The 15,628-nt window shown below is 54.2% G+C and overlaps 1 protein-coding gene across 1 annotated transcript in view; it reads right to left on the reverse strand.

Annotated features, from left to right (window-relative positions):
* PKD1L1 (polycystin 1 like 1, transient receptor potential channel interacting) overlaps positions 1-15,628 on the reverse strand; it is a 115,331-nt gene that overhangs the window by 79,536 nt on the left and 20,167 nt on the right. The window contains 5 exon segments of the mRNA XM_043588424.1: positions 1,199-1,372; positions 6,678-6,976; positions 7,344-7,555; positions 8,101-8,221; positions 9,976-10,064. Of these exon segments, the coding sequence (XP_043444359.1) occupies positions 1,199-1,372; positions 6,678-6,976; positions 7,344-7,555; positions 8,101-8,221; positions 9,976-10,064 (895 nt within the window).

Genomic DNA, 15,628 nt, shown 5'->3' on the forward strand with positions numbered 1-15,628 from the left:
CAGAGAGAGAGGAGACACAGAATCTGAAACGGGCTCCAGGCTCTGCACGGACAGCAGCGAGCCCGACACGGGGCTCAAACTCGTGAACCGTGAGGTCATGACCTGAGCCAAAGTCGGACATTCAACTGACTGAGCCACCCAGGTGCCCCAGTGTTTTAGAATTTCTGAAAAATAAATATCTCATGTCTAAGAGTGACAGCATCTCACTGACCACACCTACAACTCAGCTCTGACCAGGACACAGTCACCAGCTGGGAAGAGGAACCACGACGTACGAATCTGCACAAGACTACTCGGGTGGTCCATCTGTGCCAGGTCTCCTGATCCCAACTCCCAGTGCAGACCCCAAGGGCACAGACTAAAATGCCTCCTCCCTGTGTTTTGTGACATCCTGGACAGAGAGGCACTCACGGGTCTAAGTGTATAGAGAGTGTGGGGTCGGTGTGTAAGGCGCCATGAGTGTCATCCGGACACGTCCTCGCTGGCCTCTCCTTTTCCCTGCTTCCGGGAAACATAACCCCTAATTCCATCCCCTGAGGCTGAGTATCTCCGATGGGTGCCCACACTCGCCCATGACTCTTCTTCCCACGTGTTGCTGATATCTGGCTGGGATCCTCCACTCCCACTCCACCGGCCTCCAAGCCAGGTCCCTTACAACACTGAGCGCCAAGGGAGCCCCCGCCGGCGGCCGTGGGCCCGATGTGAGCGAAGCGGGAGAAGAGCGCCTGGCACCCTGTGAGCATTCAGCTGCCTGCAGCACCCGTCGGGCCTCCTCTCTGTGTGCAGACTCACTGCCACGCTGTCAGCTCCAAATGCTCTCCCCGCACCCGTTACCTCGCGGCAGACCCACTCCTCAAGGCCCATCGTGGACTGCTTACCCTGCAGGTGCACACGATCCCTCCCGAAACCTCCCAGACCCTGGCCGTGCCCTTGGGGATGCAGCTCCATGTCCTGGCTCCTGTTTTTCAGACGCAGACCTCCATGCATTTACTAGACTGTGAATCCCGAGACAAGGACTCTGGACGTGCCCCTCAGAGCACAGTACTGTGCAATCAGTGCTTGCTGAGCGAGGCGCGGTGAGGCAGGAGTGCGTGTCTGGATGGGAATGGCTATGCCCCGCACCGTACAACGCCAGCACAGAGGCTCGCCGCGTCCAGAGTGGAGGGCGGGAGGTTCAGACCCCAGGTGCGGCTCTTACCTTTCTGATCTGTGTGGGAGTCCGCGAGGACAAGAAGCCCGTCCTTGTGGATGCTGCTGGAGTTCATGGACACGGACACGGTCGCAGGGCCGATGTCCACATAATAGGGGCCGAGCTCCTTTTCAGTTCCACGGAACTCACTGTGAATAACTGCCTTGAGCGTATAGACTCCTTCTGGAAAAGGGAGGAAAAATGACCACTAGATGAACCATTAAAAATATGTGCAACATCAAACCTGTGTGGAAGGGCAGCGACGGTGATGACACTGGGAACCGACACAGCAGAGGCAACTTTCTCTTTCAGGAGGGCCACGTCGTGGGCACGGGACACCCCGCAGGCGGGCCACGTCGTGGGCATGGGACACTCCACAGGGCCCTGCATGGGTTTTAGTGCTCCGCTGTGGTGAAAGTCTTAATAATTTTCATTAACAAAGGGCTCTGCATTTGCATTTTGCCCTGGGCCCCGGGAGTTCTGCTGTGGTACACATTCACAAGGATGGAGACAGACCCTGGTCACCCCACCACTAGGCAAAACAATACAGTGGTTGTGAATATCACAAGCACAGACAAGAACACGCGGCACACAAATGCCCTTTAATGAAGTGGGGGGGGGGGGGTGGCGCTGAGCTGGCTGGCAGGCAGGAGACCACTGAGCACATAAAACACTCCACAAAAGTTAAGACGGGGAGCCCCTGGGTGGCTCGGTCAGCTGAGCATCCGACTCTTGCTGTCAGCTGAGGTCATGATCTCACCGTTCATGAGTTCGAGCCCTGCATCGGGCTCTGTGCTGACGGCTCGGAGTCTGCTTGGGATTCTCCCTCTCTCTCTCTCTGCCCCTCCCCGACTCCCACTGTCTCTCTAAATAAATAAATATATATTTGTTTAATCTTTCCGGGGGCACTTGAGTGACTCAGTCAGCGGAGCGTCCGACTTCAAATCAGATCATGATCTCCCCATTTGTGGGTTCGAGCCCCACTTTGGGCTCCCTACTGTCAGCACAGAGCCTGCTTCAGATCCTCTGTCTCGTTCTCTCTCTGTCCCTCCCCAACCTGTGTTCTCTTTGTCAAAATTAAACAATAAAAAAAAATTTATAAAAAAAAATTTATAAAAAAAATCAGAAATTAATAAACTTAGGGGAGGAATGTAATTAATGAAATTCAAAGACTGGTCCTTTAAACAAACCAATGAAACTGTGCCTGACCCAGTCAAGGACGAGGAGAAAGCATAACCCAGAAACAAGACGCGGCAGAAGGAGACACCCATGAACACTGATGAAACGTAAGGAGCTGTTACCGCCTGCTTGGCTCACTTCGTGCAAATACACGCGACAACCGGGGTTCAGTGGATGCTTTCCCAAGAAAATGTAACTTAAAAAAACTAACTGCAACAGAAATAGAAAACTTCAACAGTAAAAATAAACTCTTTCATTTATTTTTTTAAGTTGATTTATTTATCCTGAGGGGGAGGGAGGGGCAGAGACAGAGAGACAGAGAGAGAGTCCCAAGCAGGCTCCATGCTGTCAGCGCAGAGCCCAACATGGGGCTGGATCCCATGAATGGTGAGATCATAACCTGAGCTGAAATCAAGAGTTGGATGCTCAACTGACTGAGCCACCCAGGAGCTCAAAAATAAAATCTTAAAGAAAAAAAGAAAGGTTGTGGGGGATCGGGGGGTGCACCTGGTCGTCTCAGTCAGTGGAGCATGCGACCCTTGATCTCAGGGTCGTGAATCTGGGCACCATGTTGGGTGTAGAGATTATGTAAAAATAAATTTTAATTAAAAAAAAATTTTTTATTTTTACATTTATTTATTTTTGAAAGACAGAGTAAGACAGAGCACAAGTGGAGGAGGTGCAGAGAGAGAAGGAGACACAGAATGGGAAACAGGCTCCAGGCTCTGAGCTGTCAGCGCAGGGCCCGACACGGGGCTCGAACTCACGAACTGTGAGATCACGACCTGAGCTGAAGTCGGATGCTCAACTGACTGAGCCACCCAGGCACCCCCGTAAAAATAAAATAAAAAAAAAAATAGAAGAAGAAGAAAACATCTCAACCGATGAATTCCCACGGATAAAATAGAAGGTGGCATAGAAGAAACGGAGGCAATTCACATCTATATGCGTGTGTATGTATCAGTCTCAGAGAGTTATCAGCAAATTCTCCAAAACAGAGTAATGATTTCCAAAGCTATTTAAACCATTTCAAGACCAACAAAATAAAGAAAACCTCCACACAACATCGATACCCCAAATTCAAAACAACTGCACAAAACCTAGTGACTACAGACGAGTCCCATGTGATTACCAGAGGAAGAAACATAACTAAAATGTTGGGAAACTGAATTCAGCAGCACGAAGAACAGTACCCCCAAATCCAGTGGGTTTTCCCTCCTAGGAATTCCAGGGCGATTCAGTATTAAGATGCTGGTTAGGGACACCTGGGGGGCTCAGTCAGGTGAGTGTCCAACTTCGGCTCAGGTCATGATCTCACAGCTTGTGTGTCAGGCTCTGTGCTGACAGCTAGGAGCTGCGAACCTGCTTCGGGTTCTGTGTCTCTCTCTCTCTCTCTCTGCCCCACCCCTGCTCATGCTCTCTCTCTCTCTGTCAAAAATAAATAAACATTAAAAAAAATAAAAAATAGAAAGACGTTGGTTAATATTTACAGCTCTAAAGAGGCAGGAAAGAAATCATAAGATCAGCTCCACAGATATTGGAAAGGGTTTCACAAGTTAGATGACTCTTGATTTTATCTCAGTTTTTTTTAGTAGGCTCTAAGCCCAAAATGAGGCTTGAACTCACGACCCCATGATCAAGAGTCCCATCCTCCACCAAATGAGCCAGCCAGGTGCCCCATGGCTCTTGACATTAAAAAAAAGTCCTTGGTAGGAACCCTCTTCCACTGTTGGTGGGAATGCAAACTGGTGCAGCCACTGTGGAAAACGGTATGGAGCTTCCTCAAAAAATTATAAATAGAACTACACTATGATGGAGCATTTGCACTACTAGGTGTTTACCCAAAGAATACAAGAATACTAATCCAAAGGGATACACACACGCCTATGCTTACTGCAGCATTTTCACAACAGCCAAACTACAGAAACAGCCCAAGCGTCCATCAGCAGGTGAATGAACAGATGTGGTACATATGTACAATGAGATATTATTCAGCCATAAAACAAAATGAAATCTTGCCATTTGCAATGATGTGGCTGGAACTAGACAGTATTATGCTAAGCCAAATAAGCCAGTCAGAGAAAGACAAATATGGTTTCACTTATATGTAGAATTCAGGAAACAAAACGAATGAACAAAGGAAAAAAGAGAGAGGCAAATCAAGAAACAGACTCTTAACCACAGAGAACACACTGATGGTCACCAGAAGGGAGGAGGGTGGGGGAAACAGGTTTTGGGGATGAAGGAGGGCACTTGGGCAATGCATGGATGTGCTGAATCACTATATTGTACACCTGAAACTAACATAACACGGGTATTCAATTCCTAGCTGGAATTTGAAATTAAAAAAATGTTAAAGTCCTTGATAAAAGAGCAAAGATGAATATTTCCTTAACATTTGATAAGTTACATTGGTCCCAAGTCTGGTACCCAGTTTAACGAGCGACACCAAAAGCATCTCGCGACAAAGATGCCGCCATCCTCTCCCTTCAGGCCCCCTGTTCAGGAAGTCCCAGCCAAGGTGATTAAGTAGGACAGGGAAGGACAGGTGTCAGGCCGGGGGTACGAGGTTGGCATATCACTACTTGTAAATAATGTTTACGTGACTGACAAACACTGAAGAATACGCTTCACGGTTAAGGATTTGTGGCCACTCAGAGCGATGCAACGTTGATAGCGAATACCAGCAACTTCTCCACACCCGACGACAACCAACCTGAAGATAACACCTGATGGGTGTCCTCTCTATGAGCTAAAACTCAGAGACCATAAAAGAAAAGATAGAGTATACTTGATAGAAATTAAAATTTCTACATGAAAAGCAAAAACAACTCTAAGCAAAGCCTGAACACAAACGACACACTGAGAAAAAGAACTGTTGCAGCTTATATCACCTACAAAGGGCTAATCTTCGTAATTACCGAAAGTGCTCATACAAACACCATGGGAAGTTGAGCCACAAAAGTGCTATTCTGGGTACAATAAGGCAGACGCTGGCCCTTTCTCACGGTCGGACCTAATAACTAGTGAGACCTGCTCTGGGGACTAGAAACCAGTCAACCCTTGTTGCGGGCAGTTTAGTAACAACCGTCAAGTTACAAATGCACCTGGGGCGCTTGGGCGGCTCAGTCAGTTGAGCATCTGACTCTGGCTCAGGTCACGGTCTCACCGTTCGTGAGTTCGAGCCTCACATCGGGCTCGCTGCTCTCAGCCTGTCAGCTCAGCCTGCTTTGGATCCCCTGTCCCCCCTCTCTCTGCCCCTCCCCCTGCTTACTCTCTCTCAAAAAATAAGTAAAAAAAAAATTACAAATGCACTTAGCATTTGAGGCAATAATTCCTCTTTTCTTTGAAGTGGCAAAACGGCACACACGTGTGATTAGTCACCGCGGTGTTGTCTGTGATATTGAAAGATTAGAAGAACTCTCGATGTGTACAGATAAAAAGCATGGTTAAATAGACTCAGGCACATTAATGTGCACCCTGCATGTGGCAGGGCAGGGAAGCCCGTCCTGTGGGGACATGGGAGGAGCTCCAAGATGTGGCCGGGCGTGTGTGCCAGCGGGGAGCAGGGCTCCGAGTGCCGTGCTCATCTGTGTTCAGGAGGAGAGAGGGTCATGTACGGGCACCAGAGGCCTAAGGAATAGAGAGCAGGGGTCCCTGAGGGGGGACACCCATCACCACACATGCCTCTGTAAGGTGGGGGCTTGAATTATGAGGATGTCCCAAGTTCAAAAGATAATTTTAAAAGATAAACAGAAAGCGGGAAGCTGCACGCTGCTGGCGAGCGGGAAAAGGTCAGAATTCCCACCCACCCCGCCCCCCACACCGGCGATGGGGACTCGGTCCTTTTCCGGGCAGCATGGTCCCAGTGCCATGGTGTCCGGAGAAAGAGGTTTTTTGTCACTTTGCCTACATGCAAGGTGTTCGACGCTTTAGTACAAACGATGAAGCATGCAGCATCATGCGCGTGTGCACCCACCTGAAGGACAGTGTCAGCAGTTCACACGGTGGCTCAGAGCTTTCCCTGGGGAGGGTCATGTGGCTCCTCAGGTGTGCGAGCCGGACAGACCCCTGTCCCGCCTCCCCTACGTGGGGAAGGGTAGCAGTGGGGCTGGCAGGACGCAGCAAGGGAAAGTGCTCGGGGGCGGGCTTGGTGCAGCCCCCGAGCCTGTGTTACCAGGACACGGAGGGTGCGGGAGCCCCGGGAGGAGCGGGGTCTCCTCTGGCCCAGTGTGGCCGGGGCTACCCGTGGGGTGTCACCGAGTCTGCACCCGCTGCCCGTGCTCTAAACGGACGCCGGACCACCCACCTCTCCCAAACTGGTGGAAGGCAGTGACCGCTGTTCCCTCGGACACGTCGCGGATCCTCACTTGAACCCCACAGCCGTCCCCGAAATCCAGGAGCAGACACAGACTCGCATCGGAAGCCACCTGGACCCGAAACCCCAGACTCAGAGGGGCCCAAGTGTCAGCTTCTGGGAAGCAACGAACGGCGGGATCGACTGCGTCGGCAGGACCTTGCACGGAGATGGCCCCAGGGAGACAGTGAGCGAGGGGACAGAGCTGCTTGGGACGAGGCCAGGACACCGAGACATTGTGGCCGAGGGAGCTGTGGGGGGACAGGAAGGACGGCTTCAGAGAGCATGATGGTAAACCGGGAGGGACAGAGACAGGAGGGGAGCAGCCTGCCCAGAAGCAAGCGCTACGGGACCCGAGGGCAGGGCTGACTTTCACTGGTTCCTAAAGTGGGGTCCCGGGTCCAGCAGCATCGCATCACCGACCTGGTGAGAAGTGCTGGGGGCGGGGGGGTGCCGGGGCGGTGGGAACAACGGTGGCCACCTGCGTGGTCCAGGGCACTAAGGCTCAAGGCGCTGGCCACAACTACAATCACCGCTAGGTGGACAGGAAGACAGTGAGTCGCCGGCTCGCTGGGTGTGGCTCCCGAATCGGTGGCCTCCGCGCCACCCTTCCCCTACCTTCTGGGCAAGGTGGGAGAATGTGAAATCGGGGCGCTGGTTTGAGTGGATGCACGTGCCCCGACCGGGGCCCCCATCGCGACAGCGGCCGATGTGACGTCAGTCCCTGGAAGCAGGTCGGGGGCCACGTCCTCTGCAGAGCGCTGCTGTCCCGTGGTGCAGGAGGGGGTCCCCACCGTCACGCTGCAGGAGCCCACCACGGGGCGGGTGCACTGGGATTTAAGAGGTTAAGGAGTGAGGGGTGATGACGTGGCCTAGTCTGGAGTCAGGACCGGTTTCCGGGTTTCCGCCACGTCAGAAAGCCGGCGAATAGAGCGCCCCGGTGAGGCCGAGGGCTCCCTGAGTCGGCTGGGCTGGCGCAGGCCGGCCCCGTGCGCCGCACACATGGAGGGGGACAGGATTCACGCTTGCCAGCACCCCGGCCAAGAGAGCGCCCGGACACCCTCCAGCACGTTCCACCAGTAGCCTGGGGAACCCGTATCACCCCGAGTCCACGCTGCTCCCCGGCTGAGCTACTACCAATTTGCAGGGTCAGAGATGATCAAAGTGGACAGCTGGGTGATGGCGCTCTGGCCGACAGCAAAAACGCGCTGTACATTTTCTTTATCGAGGATCCAATTGGGTTGTGCTTTCCAACCGCCTGAGCGGGGTCTGAAGGCCCAGAAGTTGGACACACGGCTTGCCCAAAGGCCCCAGGGCCGCCTGACCCCACCAGCAGGTTTCTGGAGACAGTCGGCCATGTCGGGCACACACCCACCTGGGGAAGACCACAGAAGGCACTGCTCACTTTCCCAGCCACACACATCCGTCGGCGACAGGGGTGCGGGCCACGGCTGCTCCAGGAGCTGGAGATTGTAACGGAAGGTTCCCGGTTGTTTCTGGACACAAAGGGAAAAGGGACAGTGAGGACGGCCACGCTTCCTCGCTCATGGGGCCCATCTGAACACGACTTTCTCCCCGGCTCTCCCGGGGGGCCCCTCTGTGACCCACACCTGCTCCTTGGTGGTCCGGGTGACACCAGGGTGCCCTGCAGGTAGAGGCTGAACCAGTGTTCCGGGGATGAGTTTCACTGATGAGAAGCATATTTAAGGCCACAGACTAAACTCTGTGCCCAGATGGGACCCCGCTTCAGATGGCTGACCCAGAAGGCAGGTCACTGTCCATAGGGGCTCTGCCGTCCAGGGGAAGTGGGCTGCCCTGAGGCAGAACAAGGCCTCCGCGGCATTCACTGTGAGGTCACAGTGGCTACTCCCGTGTAGGACGACTGCCCACTGCGTTTGGCCCATTCACAGGTTCCGGGAAAGGGATGCGAGGGCTGTGACCCACAGCCAGCAAGGATGAGGCCCTCTTAGAGGGACCCTGTCACAACCCCATATACCTGGCCCGGTGAGCCGCACAGGGGAACTGTGCCCAGGCCTCTCAGGTACAGAGCACTCAGGGCTGTCTTCCCTCAGGCCCAGGGCACTCAGAGCTGCCTCACCTCAGGTACAGGACACCCAGAGCTGACCCTGCCTCAGGCCCAGGGCACTCAGCACTCTACCCCCCTTCACGCCCAGGGCATTCAGATGCGGTCCCCCTCAGATACAGGGAACACAGATGCCATCCCCCACTCAGGTACAAAGAACTCAGACTCTGTCCTCCCTCAGGTACAGGGCACTCAGAACTGTGCCCCCCTCAGATACAGAGGACACAGACGCTATTCCCCCCAAAGGCATAGGGCACTCAGAGCCACCCCCCCCCCTCACATATAGGGAACTGAGATGCTATTCCCCCCTCAGGTACAGGGAATTCAGACGCCATCCCCTGCTCAGGCCCAGGGCACTCAGAGCCATCCGCTGTCAGGTACAGGGCTGGGCACCTTCTCTTCGGGCAGGGGAAGGTTGCTTCTGGCTCTTGTGCTCTCAACCCTGGGCAGGAAACAGCGGCTCCCGGCTCACCTGGCCTTCTGGCCGAGGTCCTGGCCCACGGGATATTCCACTGCCTCCTGTCTGGACTTCAGCCCAACCCACGTAACCCACGTTTACTGTCCGTGTGTAAAACCTCTGAGGACTGCACCCGTGCCCTCATGGGAAGGGAGAAATACTCATTGTGGGAATGCCCAGGGAGTTTCAGGTCCCGTGGGCCTCACTGCCACCCCGACGGCTGCCAGGTCCAACCCTGGCCTGGGTCTCCCCCACCTCCCCTATCTTCCTTCTCTATGAACCTGACTGCCCTAGGGACCTCATGCAAGTGGACGCCCATGACATCTATCCCTCTGTTACTGGCTCATTCCACTTCACATCACGTGCTCAAGGCCCATCTAATGCTACTGCTTTAAAGTGTGCGTGTTTCGCACCCACTACAGGGTCTAGTGCCCTTGACCCTGGCAAGGCCCGAGGTGTTCCCAGTCTTCACGGTGCCCCCGTGGATGGCTCCCAACATGCTGGGGGAGGTTGGTCATGGCGCCTGATCTATTTCTCTCAACCGGCAAGAAGAGGCCCTCTTTCCTCCATCACGGTTGGTGTTCTGCGTGCTGTCCACGGTCTCCCGCAACCCAGGCGGCACCCCCTACATCACCCCGGCCCTGGCAGGTCCTTGGAAGGCCCCATGCATGTACAGAAGAACAGAGCTCAGCCAGGGCTCCCTGACATACCTGTTGGCACTATTGCCCAGATCCGAAGCAGCCCCTGTTCTCCTGCTGACCACACTTAATGGTGCTTGACCAGTTGTTTCCAGAATGTTCTGCAAGGGGGAAGATAATAATCATTTGAGAGCTGCTTACAAAAACTCGGTAAATTAGGGAAAGTAACACTATTCCATTCACAGACTAGCGGTTGGCCCCTGCTGTGCCGGGCTGTAGAGAACCAGCAGAGAACAAAGCAGGCTAGTCCCCTGTTCCTGCGGCGCCCACGTTCTTGGGGACCTGGGGGGCCAGCTGGCCACGGCTGCGTGGCAGGCGCCAGAAGAGCAGGGGGTGATGTGGGAGACAGGGAGGTTGGATGGGAATTTGCATGTCATTCTGAATGAGATGCAGGTTTGGGCACCAGCATGACATAATCTGACCAATGGTATGGAAGCGTTAGCCCGGCTACCATATTGAAAAAGGCCATGGGAGGCAAGAATCCCAAGGGACATCTTCTGACTTGACTCTAGATCCAGACATTGGATGGACTCTAGAGACACGAGTGGGCAGGGTGGTGCCACTGTCTGCCCCTGTGGAATCCCTACAAGAGGTGGGCACCATAGGACATTTTTGTCAAATTGACCGGCACAGATCTCCCTTGACGTACGAGGGGGTTGCATCCAGATGAAGCCATCATAAGTTAAAAAGACCGTTAAGTGGAAAATGCATTCAACACACCCACCGTCCCGGACATGACGGCTGAGCCTGGCCCACCTTAAACGTGCTCGGAACACCTACACGAGTCTACAGGCGGGTAAAATGCTCTTCTCACAAAGTCTATTTTATAATAAGCTGTGGAATGTCTCATGTAACTGGTTGAATGCGGACCTGAAGGTGAGAAGCCGAGCGGCTGTGTGGGAGCAGAAGGGTGGTCAGGGCCTCGGTTGCTGACTCTTGTGACCACGTGGCTGCCTGGGAGATGCTCAGGTCCTAGCGAGTGTCACCAGCACGGGAAAATTCCAAGTACGGTTTCTATGGAATACGTATTGTTTCCATACCACGGTAAAGTGGAAAATCCCAAGATGAGCCATCGTAAGTCGCAGACCGTCTATAATGAGACTGGCTGACAGCTTCTAACTGCACTGGATGATGCGAGGGGGAGGAAAGGAGAGGCTCAGAGATTCGAACTCCCAGCTGGAGCTGCTTACAGATCTTTGTCGCCTGGAAGGAATCCCGACCCTCCTGTAGCCACAGGGCTGAGACTGCCGAAAATCAAGCCAGAGGCTCGTCTCTGGGGTGTGCGTCCATACCAGCGAGAATGCTGGCCAGCACCAGGAAAAGGCACAGCCCTGCCCGCAGTCCCCGGGGGTGTGGCCCTGCCAGCAGGTGGATTTCAGCCCTGGAAAACCGATTAGACAGAACAAGCTTCTGTTGCATTAGGCCACCAGGTTTGTGATTTGTGTCGGTGGCCCCGGGAAGCCCATGCAGGAGCTTGGCTCCGATGTGGCAGCCTCGCTAGGGTGGTGGTCAGGGAGGCGGGGAAGGGGCTCGGTTAGGGACACCGGTAGGAGCCAGGAGCCAGGACGGGGCAGGAGGGGCTATGGGAGCCAAAGCAGGACCAAGCAGGAGAAAGAAGGAAAGGCAATGCCAAGGGCTTGGCAAACTCGGGGCCTGGGTGGGCACGGCCGGGCACCTGGGGCCAACTGCGCCAAGATGCGTCGCTGGCCTCCGCTCTGCCGGCGGCCGCAGCCTCCTGTGACGAAACCCACGACTCCTGCGCCAAACGGCAGGGAGGAGCCGGACGGGGGGATGGCCGTCAGACCTTTCCAGGGCTTGCCACCTCACTGGCCCACACTCAGGCCCCAGCCCCGACAGTGCGCCACTCGGTGTACGTACAAAAGGCAGCCACCATCCTCACACTGAGTGCCCAAGCTTCAATTATTCTTGACATCACGTTTAGCACAAGTGGTTTCAGCCAATTAATAACCCAGCTCCTCCCCTCTCGGGAGGCCCTCACCGAACTGTCCACGCACACTCTCCACCTGCTCTGAGTACCAGACCTCAGCTCCCCAGAGGAATTCACAGCAAGGTGTCGAGGGCCAAGGCCAAGGCTGACAGATGCCCAGCACCCGGCCTCTCTGCACCCCCACTGCCACCTACCAGTCCTGCTGACCGGGGGCGGGCCCTGCCCTTTCCTGGGGATGCGACCCCTCAGGCTAAGGCAGCCCCCCTCCCTGAGTCTGGAAGGTGCCATGAACTGGGAGCAGCCAGAGGGAACAGGACAGGGGCAGGGACAGCCACCAGCTCCTGGGCCTCCATTAGCCTCCTGCCTGCAGGTCCCACAAATTCTACCTTCAGCTGAGCTAGTTTGTAACAACACAAGCTTACTGCTAAGGGTTTCTTTTCCAACTCTCCCTATTTATGCAAAATTTCCAGAATAAACTAGTCCATGGAGGCTGAGAGAGGATTAGTTGTTGCCGGGGGAGGGGTTGGGGAGAGATGTTCATGGGGCATTTCCTTTGGGGGACGATGAAAATGTCCCAGAACAAGAGAGCAGCGACAGTGCACAACCTCGTGAATGTTCTAAGTGCCACTTAACTGCACACCTTAAAATGGTGTTGATGGTAAAAAAAAAATAATAATAATAAAGGGGGAAGGGGGGAAGAGCTTAGGCCTTACGTGAACACAGTGGAAATCACGATCCATTCTGGGGATTATACAGTTCCTGTTAAGTCTAAGTTGGACCATAACCTAAATTCAGCCCGTGACGACTTCCTCCCCTGTTTCCCTTCCTGCCTCCACCTCTGCCCCTCGCCCACCACACGTACACTCCAATCGTTGGTCAGCTACCCACAGGGCCTCTGAAACATCACATTGCTTCTTGCCCATAAAGCCTTTTCCAACTTCTCCCGTGACCTGACCCTATGCAGCATCGCAGCCCCTGAGAAGGCACCCAGCCCTCCCCACCAGGCCCCTGGGCCCCAGAGATGCGGCCAAGGCTTCCGCAGCCCAGCAGCCCAGCATTTACATCGTGCTCTGTGCTTTCCTAGGCGGGAGTTCCTGGAGTGCAGGGCCCTGTTGTTTTCATTCTCGGAACCAGTGGGCACAGAGTAGATGTGGGATATGTCCCTGTTTCCGAGTCAGTACCCAGGCAGAACCTGTGTTTGTTACCTTCTGGGATACAGTAAGGATGCTCACGTTTGCAACAGAGACAGAGCTCAGAATGAGTGGGACCATTGGGTACCCTGCATCCCACAGGCCCGGGTGGGGAAAGGCCAGGCCCCACAGACGCCACAAGCATCGGCGGCAGTGTTAGGACCATAAAGGAAGCGAGTGCCGAGGGTCCCCTGGCTCCTGACCTGGGGAGTGCCAGCTTCCCAGCACACCCACAGAGACAGAATTCAGGAGAATCCCACTTTTTCTTTTCCTGTGGGTCTTCCGTAAGCAGCTGACGCTTCTGCAGAAAGAATAGTAGAGTGGACGCAGGAAAATGCAGCCCCATTTAATGAAGTTTGGGAAGTGGTATTCTAGAAACTTTGTCAAAAACTTAGTCAAACTTGCTAAAGGTATGTAATGAGTAACGGAATAAAGGCTGGAATTTGGGGGGAAGCTTACAGTGAAAATGCAGCACTTTGTTCTGGGGCAAAGTCACCACAGGGCACCTCTCCAGGGAAAGGTGTCAGGCTGTGAAAGAGTTCCCAAGGAGCGCCTCAGAAAAGTGAGCATAGTAGCTGCAAAGGTGTGAAAGAACATTCACAAGGTTCGACCTACATTTGTGCGCATTTTACATTTACAGCACCCATCAAATTATGCCCATGGACCACAAAATAATTCGGCAAGTGCAGCTTTAAACATTGTTTGCCTCTGAACAGCTTGAAATGTCTAGAAACCTTCTCTCTCCAAAGCATGCGGCCTGAGTAGTAACTTACAGGCTGTGCTCTCCCCCGGACAGGAAGAGTTTTCTGCCCACAGTGTGGGCAGTCGGGCAGAATCTGTTGGAACAGTTGTGCTAATGGCAAACTCGAGAAAGCCAAGGAACGGCAGATAACCAGGCTGGTGGGGCCGGCCAGCAGGACGGTACCAGCACCTACCAGCACCACACTGGGAGGACCGGCGGCCACGTTCCTGCTGTGACCCCCAGGACCCAGCCACACCTGAGTCACAGGGCCTGCGGCTGTGGGACACAGTACTAACCATGCGCAAGCATTACTAAGGGCCCCGAATGTCTTATTCTGCAATAGCGAAAACGTAATTCTGATCAGGGGTACCCACATTTTATTCCAGACAACAAGACGCTCTGAAAACAGAAAGCGCTAAGCCAGCCCTCAGAGTTCTGTCCTGAAGACATGAAGGCTGGAGGGAATATGCCTTCCCCCACTCGGTAAAGACCCCCAGGTCTCCCAGGAGTCAGGTCGCAGTAAGGACCTGGCTCACCCACCCAGTGTGTCCTGTCTCATCACTCTCAACTCAACATCTATTCACCGAAATCACCCCCAATCTGCCATCTGAACTACAGCAGTGGGTTTTACAACCTTAACATTCACTTGGGGTAAGAAACAGTATTACTCATTTGTGTTTGTTCTAGAAAACTACATTTGCTTATTAACGTTTCACGTAACATTTAACCTATGAACTATGATCTTTGACGGGTCCCAGACCCAATTCCAAAGTCACCCCCAAACCCAAGCAATTCTCAGATACCAGCAAGAATTCAGCTCTCTTCTGACGCCTTCTACCAGAGACGGCGTCAGACCCCACACACGGGTGATGGGCTCAGTCTGCCAGGCCCCCCACCCCTGCAACTTCAGGTGCCAGCCACAGCCCCAGGCTATCACCCGGAGGTTCCAACGGGCCTCCTCCTTTGGTTCTTGGTTCTTTTAATTGGTTAGAGAGGCTCACAGAACTCAGGGAGACCCGTATAGTCCCGTTCACCAGTAAAGGATATGGTGAAAAGTGGAAAAGCTGCAGGAGGTGAGGTGTAGGAGGGGGCATGGGGCTTGACCACCTCCCCAGGGCTCATTGCCCCCCATCTCCACGTGCTCACCAACCCGGAAGCTCTCTGGACCCCATCCCCTTGGGTTTTTATGGAGCCAGAGGTTGGGGGTGGGGTGGGGGGACTGGAGTTTCAACCCTGGAAACACAGGGTTGGTTACCCCAGCAATCAACCCGCCCCCACCCCCAGCCCTGGGGAGGGGTCTAAAGTCTCCATTAACTTAACAAAAGACACGCTCCCGCCCTCTATCACTGCAAAGTCCAGGGGTTTGGGGACGAAGACCACATACACATGAGAGATCTATTCAGGTCATCCGGATGCCCAGATGGGCATTTCCTACAAGTCACAGTATGGCACACAACTTTTAATGTGGTGTGACCAGCTCCACCGACTGGAAACACTCTCTGTAACGACTTGAAGTGGGCAAGACCTATCCGTTCTCCCCCGGCTCCCCCTGCACCAGAACATTTTACAAACTCAGTCCGGAGTCTCAACTTCGCACAACAACACACCACAGAACCGCCTAATCATCAAACCGTCCAGGACCCCAGTCTGCAGCCCCACTTGGCCATTGCTCGAGGCTGAGTTGCCCCGGGGATCCAGGGAGCAGGGCCATGGGGGCTGGGGGAGGAGGGGTGGGTGGGCTCAAGATCAAGGAGAGCCTGGAAACGGGCAGGAGGTCCAAGGCCT

This window comes from Prionailurus bengalensis, chromosome A2, assembly GCF_016509475.1.
Source record: "Prionailurus bengalensis isolate Pbe53 chromosome A2, Fcat_Pben_1.1_paternal_pri, whole genome shotgun sequence".
In the NCBI taxonomy this organism is placed as follows: Eukaryota; Metazoa; Chordata; class Mammalia; order Carnivora; family Felidae; genus Prionailurus; species Prionailurus bengalensis.